At 54.3% G+C, this 6,331-nt stretch overlaps 1 protein-coding gene across 1 annotated transcript in view; it reads left to right on the top strand.

Moving 5' to 3' along the window:
• The first annotated feature begins 4 nt into the window (after nt 1-4).
• Nucleotides 5-6,331, top strand: part of GUSB (glucuronidase, beta) — an 18,205-nt gene continuing 11,878 nt past the window's right edge. The window contains exons 1-6 of the mRNA XM_006889775.1: nt 5-202; nt 3,367-3,552; nt 3,743-3,924; nt 4,035-4,177; nt 4,854-5,041; nt 5,901-6,053. Of these exons, the coding sequence (XP_006889837.1) occupies nt 5-202; nt 3,367-3,552; nt 3,743-3,924; nt 4,035-4,177; nt 4,854-5,041; nt 5,901-6,053 (1,050 nt within the window). The remainder of the gene's footprint in view (nt 203-3,366; nt 3,553-3,742; nt 3,925-4,034; nt 4,178-4,853; nt 5,042-5,900; nt 6,054-6,331) is intronic.

Genomic DNA, 6,331 nt, shown 5'->3' with positions numbered 1-6,331 from the left:
AGGCATGGTCCCCGCGGCGGCCGTGCTCGGCGCGCTGCTCTGGGGGTGCGGGCTGGCGCTGCAGGGCGGCATGCTGTACCCCCGGGAGAGCCCGTCGCGGGAGCGCAAGGAGCTCGGCGGCCTGTGGCGCTTCCGAGCGGACTTCTCCGACAACCGGCAGCAGGGCTTCGTGCAGCAGTGGTACCGGCGACCGCTGCGCGAGGTGGGAGCCCGGACACGGGGAGCAGCGCCCCGCGGGGAGGATCCCTGGTCCCGGGAGCTGCGAGGAGGTGGGAGTGGGGCGCCCGGGATCCCCCCAGCCCCATTCTCTGTGTGCTCTTGCACTGCTAGCCAAGAGGAAGTGAAAGGATTAACGGACAGAGGAGGAAACTTGAGGCGCCCAGGTGGTGGACAGGATGTGTGTGCGGCCCCGACCCCTGGTTGAGGGGGTGCTGGTCAGCAGTGACAGTGGGGTAGGGGGCGAGGGTGGGTTTGACCATCTTCAGCCAAGGCCTTCCCTGGCTTGAGTTGAGTCTGAGCCCCTCTGGGACTGGCCGCTCCCAGATCCTCTTTTTTTTTTTCTTTCTGAGCTATTCAGCAGAGGAGGGGGGAGTGGGTTGCCCTACTCAGAGTTTCCCCATCAGATGGTCCCTGTGGAGTCACTGACTTACTTAGCGCCTGATCGCAGCAGTTCTGTCCTTCCTCTGCTGGCTGGGGTCCTGGGCGCAGACTTTTCCGTGGAGATATTTGGTTCCAGAAGCCCAGGCTCACTCCATCTTGGCAGTTAAACTCTCACCCCCAAATTATCCATCCCTTCAACACGTATTTATTGAGCTGCTGGATGCCAGAACCCCGGTGCAAGATGTTGTGAAGGGCAGGGTACCTCCACGCCCTCCTGGGTGCCCAGTTAAGCAGCTCTGGTGGACTCAAGGCAGCCTCGGGCATGTCAGACATTGTGTTTAATAAATCTTGAACTTAATTGTGAATCGGGGGAGGGTTGACAGAGCAGGCCAGTTTTCTAATCACAACACTTCATAGACATTGCTGGCGAAAGGTTGCAGAACAGATTAGATTTCTATTCCACTGTTTATAGGCATTTAATTTCATGTCATTGATTGAAATCTCCCCCATACAGCCTTATTCACCCCATTTCCTCCTTGTGTTTCTCATTTCCATTCCTCCATTCCTAAGCCTTCCTGCCTTCTGAACTTTGACTGAGGGCAAATGCTGCCCTTGGTACTGGAAACGTTGGATTGTTCTTTCATGTTGTTAGAACAGGCACTTTTGGGTCTGTGTATTTGGCTGAAAATTGAGCCACAGTTGTGTGTTCAGTTCCAAGTACTGCTAGTCTCTATCGGACCAGGAAACATAGACCTTTTATTTTTATTTTTTAATGATTTGCGCTTTGCTCTCCATCTCCCCATTCTCTCCAAGACTTTCTAGCATATTCTCTGTTAGAGCAGCAGTGGTGGCAGCCCAGACCGTCTTGGTGTTCTGGCCCTTGGAGGCTCACGTAGCCCGTTAGTCCTGTGGATGCTTTATTTCTGTATGTCTTGCCTTAAATTTTCTTCACACTTCTTTGCTCCAGACGAGGACCGACAATAGTTATTCTTAGATGGCTACTCACAAGTTTTTTTTTTTTCTCTATAATTATATTTTATTAATTTTCATAAACATTTACAGAGATTCTGGGCTTCCACTCATTCATTGCTGCACCACTCTCTCCACCCTCCTCCCAGTTTGTTCTTGTCCAAATGCCACAGTGCTTGTCAAAGCCAGTTCTGATTAATCTTCTTTGTCAGTGTATCCTTTGCCATTCCCTATCACTCCTCCCTGAGAGAGACTTCCCCTTGAGTCATAAGGAAAAGGGGACGGCGTATTCTCTTAGCTACTTCCTGCTGAAAAGGGACGCTGTGGGTTTCAGGGTGAAGATCTTCTCTCACTACTCTAAAGGGCCCCTTTGGCAGTAGGAAACACACAGACTATTATGGAGATTGATTTTGGAATTCAGATGCACTCTTATTGATTGTGCTTGGCTGTACATGTACATATCCTTCAAGATGTATCATGGGGGTGTTGCAACCTAGAAGACACAAATTTGACTAACAAGTTATAGGTACATGAGTCCAAAAATTATGGAAAAGTAAAAGAAAAGATTCTTTCATTGTTTTACAAACACTCCCCCAGGTCCCCTCCACCATGCAGCCCTCGCTCTAGTCTCCTGTGATGACAGAGATACCCAGTTACATCTCTCTTTTAGACGGTTCTCTCCCTCCTCTGTTTCAGTGCAGTATACATTATTGAACCCATCTTACTTAGTCTCTCCCCAACCCCAAGGACAGTCCCATTCTACAACAGTGGCATCATGTAATATTTGTCCTTTTGTGACTGGGATATTTCACTCAGCATAATGTTCTCCAGAGTCAACCATTTTGAATAATATTGCATGAGTTCCTTGTTTTTTAATGCAGCATAGTATTCCATTGTGCGAATATACCACAGCTTCTCTAGCCATTCGTTTGTTGATGGGCACTTAGGTTGTTTCCAACTCCTTGCTATTGTGAACAAAGCTGCAGTAAACATGGGTGTGCATATATCTGCTTGGATGTCAGCTATACTCACAAGTTTTTAAGACCCCCACATGCTCCTCACCATCCACAGGTGTTTCAGTGCCTGGTGTTTTGGAAGTAGATTTGCCAGGCCTTTTCACCCCGTTAGATTTGAAATTCCATCCTCACAGTTAGCCGCCAAGTGAGTTAACCCTTTATACTCCTCAGGGACTCCAGTAATGGCACAGGTGAACAGCAGTCTCTGTCTCTTACACACACACACTCCCTCCCTGTTTCTCTGTGTGTGTGTGTGTGTGTGTGTGTGTGTGTGTGTGTGTGTGTCCCTCTCTCTGTGTCTTTCTCTGCTGTGAGGACCATAACACTTCCCCGGTGCCTCCAGGGCTGTAGAGGTTAAGGGGTGTCCTGGGATTTGTAACCAGGAGGCCCTGGCCTTTCTTTCCTTCCCAGTGCTGGGCGGCACTGATCACACCTGACCACCTGTGTTTGATCAGGTTGTTTCCTAACTTCATTTATTTTCCCCGAGTGCCTGCTTCACCTTGCTAAGGGCTGGGTAGCCAGCACTGACAGCACCCCATGTGCACACTGCTTGAGGGCTGAGCAGATCCAGTCAGCTGAGTCAAGGACACTGGGTAGTTGGTGCACAGAAAACAGTGGTGTTGGGGGGCAGCCAAGCAGCCTCTAGTCCAGGGTAGCGTCTTCTTCCTCTGAGCAGGGCTGGTGGGGGCTGTGTCAGCCAGTTTCATCAGGGCTTGAGCTAAGGACTCCTGGCTGTTGGCCTCGGCAGGTCTGACCTTGACTCTGACTCTTCTCCCACCAGTTGGGTCCTGTCCTGGACATGCCTGTCCCCTCCAGCTTCAATGACATGACCCAGGACCCCAGGCTGCATGGCTATATCGGCTGGGTGTGGTACGAACGGGAGACAACTCTGCCCCAGCGATGGACCCAGGACCTGGGCACGAGGGTGGTTCTGCGGATTGGCAGTGCCCACTACTATGCCATCGTGGTGAGCTTGGCAAGGTTATGCGTTACACTGCCTGGGGCTGCTGGCTCCCACCCATCATCTGACAGCTGCCCCCCCAGGTCCAGGGGGTGCCCTTTTCCCCCATGGGGTCTGTACCCTGGCTGTGGGGACTGCAGATCTTCTTCCTCATGCCTTGGCCTGATACCCCTCCTTGGGTCCCCCATGTCTGCAGTGGGTGAATGGGGTCCACGTGGCAGAACACGAGGGAGGCCACCTTCCCTTCGAGGTCGACATCAGCAAGCTGGTGCAGGGCAGGCCCGCGGAGTCCTGCCGGATCACCATTGCCATCAATAACACGCTCACCCCCACCACCTTGCCACCAGGCACCATCCTCTACAAGTCGGACCCCTCCAAGTGAGCGGCACGCGCCCTGCCCCCCGCTCCCCAGCCTGTGCAGGGTGGTCTTAGCTGAGCCCTGAGAAGACGCAGGGCACACCTGACTCAGCTGCTGTCCTCCTTGCCAGGTACCCCAAGGGCTACTTTATCCAGAACACGAACTTCGACTTCTTCAACTACGCGGGGTTGCACCGGCCAGTGCTCCTCTACACCACACCCACCACCTACATCGATGACATCACCGTGACCACTGGTGTGGACCAGGACATCGGTGAGGGCTTCCGGCGGGCTCTGTCTGCAGCCAAGCCTGAAAGATCCCCCAGGAGCAGGACCCTCCCAGCACCTGCACCCCCACGGGTCCCCCTCCCTGTTGTCACTTATCACTGCGTTGACCCTGACTCACGGTGACATCACGTGCAGCAGAGCGTGGTCCTGGTCTACTTCATGGTCACTCAGACCATTGTTTTTGTCCACGCTGTATCTTGAGTGCTTTCCACTTCCCATCTAGGAGCCTCCTCTTCCGGCACTTTATCAGACAATGCTCTGTTGCAGTCCCTAGTGTGTTCATAGGCTGCTTTTCAGGTGTTGATTGCCAGGCCTTTCTTCCTTGTCTGCCGAAACATGTCTTCCATGGACAACCCTGCTGGTGTCTGAGCGAAGCAAGAGCAGGAGGCAGGCCACCGTGATAGGACAGGCTGACAGACACCTACCTGGCAGTTCCTCTACCCAAGAAGCTGAACTCCACATCCCGGTGGCCGTCACCCATCATCTAGTCTGACCTCGGTTTTTGAGGACTTCAAGGCCTAGTGGGCTCTTGGCCACAGTCACATGTCCCTCCCTGACAGCAGCACCCCAGAAGTGACAGTGGCTCACTGAGATCTAGGTCCTGCAGAGACTGCAGGGTGGTGGTGGAACGTGCCTCCCTCCGCCCCATCTGTCTCCTGCAGGGCTGGTGAATTACCAGGTGTCCGTAGAGGGCGACCCACATGCGCAGTTGGAAGTTCGCCTTCAGGATGAGGAAGGCCAGGTCGTGGCCCAGGGCTCGGGGGCCCGGGGCCAGCTGCAGGTGCCCAGTGCTCACCTCTGGTGGCCGTACCTGATGCACGACTACCCTGCCTACCTGTACTCATTGGAGGTAATGCTGGCTAGGACTCTGGTCATGTTAAGGGTGAGAAAGACCCTTGCTGCCACTACCTGCCCTAGCTTCAACACCAGGTCCAGACCGGTGGGCTGGCGGGGCCGCTGAGCTTCCCAAACAAATCAATCCTTCTCAGTTTTGTTTTTTAAATTCTGGTAAAAGCACCTAAAACTTGTGCTACGGCACTGGTTTCCGTGTGGACACGTCTGCAGCATTGATGACATTCTTCAAATTGCACATCCGCTCTCTCTGTCCTTTTCCAGATTCTCTAACTATCATTATCGTACACTCATTGCCCCTCAGCAGACACTCTCCTGCCCCTGGTCGGTCACCTCTCATCATGTCCAGTTTCTGTCTTTTTAAGAGGGACCATCCAGTATTTGTTCTTTTGCACCTGACACATGTCACTGAGCATGCTGTTGTCAAGATCACCCACATGGTGACGTGAGCCCTCCTGCCCCTCTGCCTGAACAGGCTCCATCATAGGGACGGAACACGTTCTTTAGTTCTCTTTCTGGCTGTGTCTTATGCCATGGTGTGGACAGATGGTGCTGTGTTCATTCATCTGTCCAGAGCCACTCCAGTTGTTGCCACATACAGTTAGACTCTTCAGTGTTCACAGCTTGAGTAAGTTTTCTGTGCTAATGAGGAGGCCCCAGTCTGAAGAGCAGACCCCAGAGGCTGGGGGAGCGAGGGAACTCTCCCCTGTGAGCAGCAGAGGCCTCTGTTTTGTGTGTCTGTTTGCTTACAGCCCTGGTGGGGGGCTGCTGTGGTTGCCGAGGGGCCTTCCTGCCAGAGGGGGCTGTGTGGGCTGGGAGGATCCTATGTGTTCCTCACCTGGACTCTGGTGTCACAGGTGCGGCTGACAGCGCAGACGGCCGCTGGGCCCGTATCTGACTTCTACACCCTGCCTGTGGGGATCCGCACGGTGGCCGTCACCCAGAACCAGTTCCTCATCAACGGGAAGCCGTTCTACTTCCACGGGGTCAATAAGCATGAAGATGCTGATGTAAGTAGGGGCCCTGTCACTCATGCCGTGCACCCCGGTGGGGGACAGCCCCGGGCCGGTCGCAGACCTGCCACGCACCCCAGTGGGGGACAGCCCCGGGCCGGTCGCAGACCTGCCACGCACCCCGGTGGGGGACATCCCCAAGCCATTCGCAGACTTGCCATGCACCCCGGTGGAGGACAGCCTCGAGCCGGTCACAGACCTGCCACGCACCCCGGTGGGGGACAGCCCCGGGCCGGTCGCAGACCTGTCATACACCCCGGTGGGGGACATCCCCA

The sequence above is a fragment of the Elephantulus edwardii genome, unplaced genomic scaffold (assembly GCF_000299155.1).
Source record: "Elephantulus edwardii isolate Elephantulus edwardi_28Jun2011 unplaced genomic scaffold, EleEdw1.0 scaffold00080, whole genome shotgun sequence".
Lineage (NCBI taxonomy): Eukaryota > Metazoa > Chordata > Mammalia > Macroscelidea > Macroscelididae > Elephantulus > Elephantulus edwardii.
This window is presented reverse-complemented; position numbering and strand designations above follow the sequence as displayed.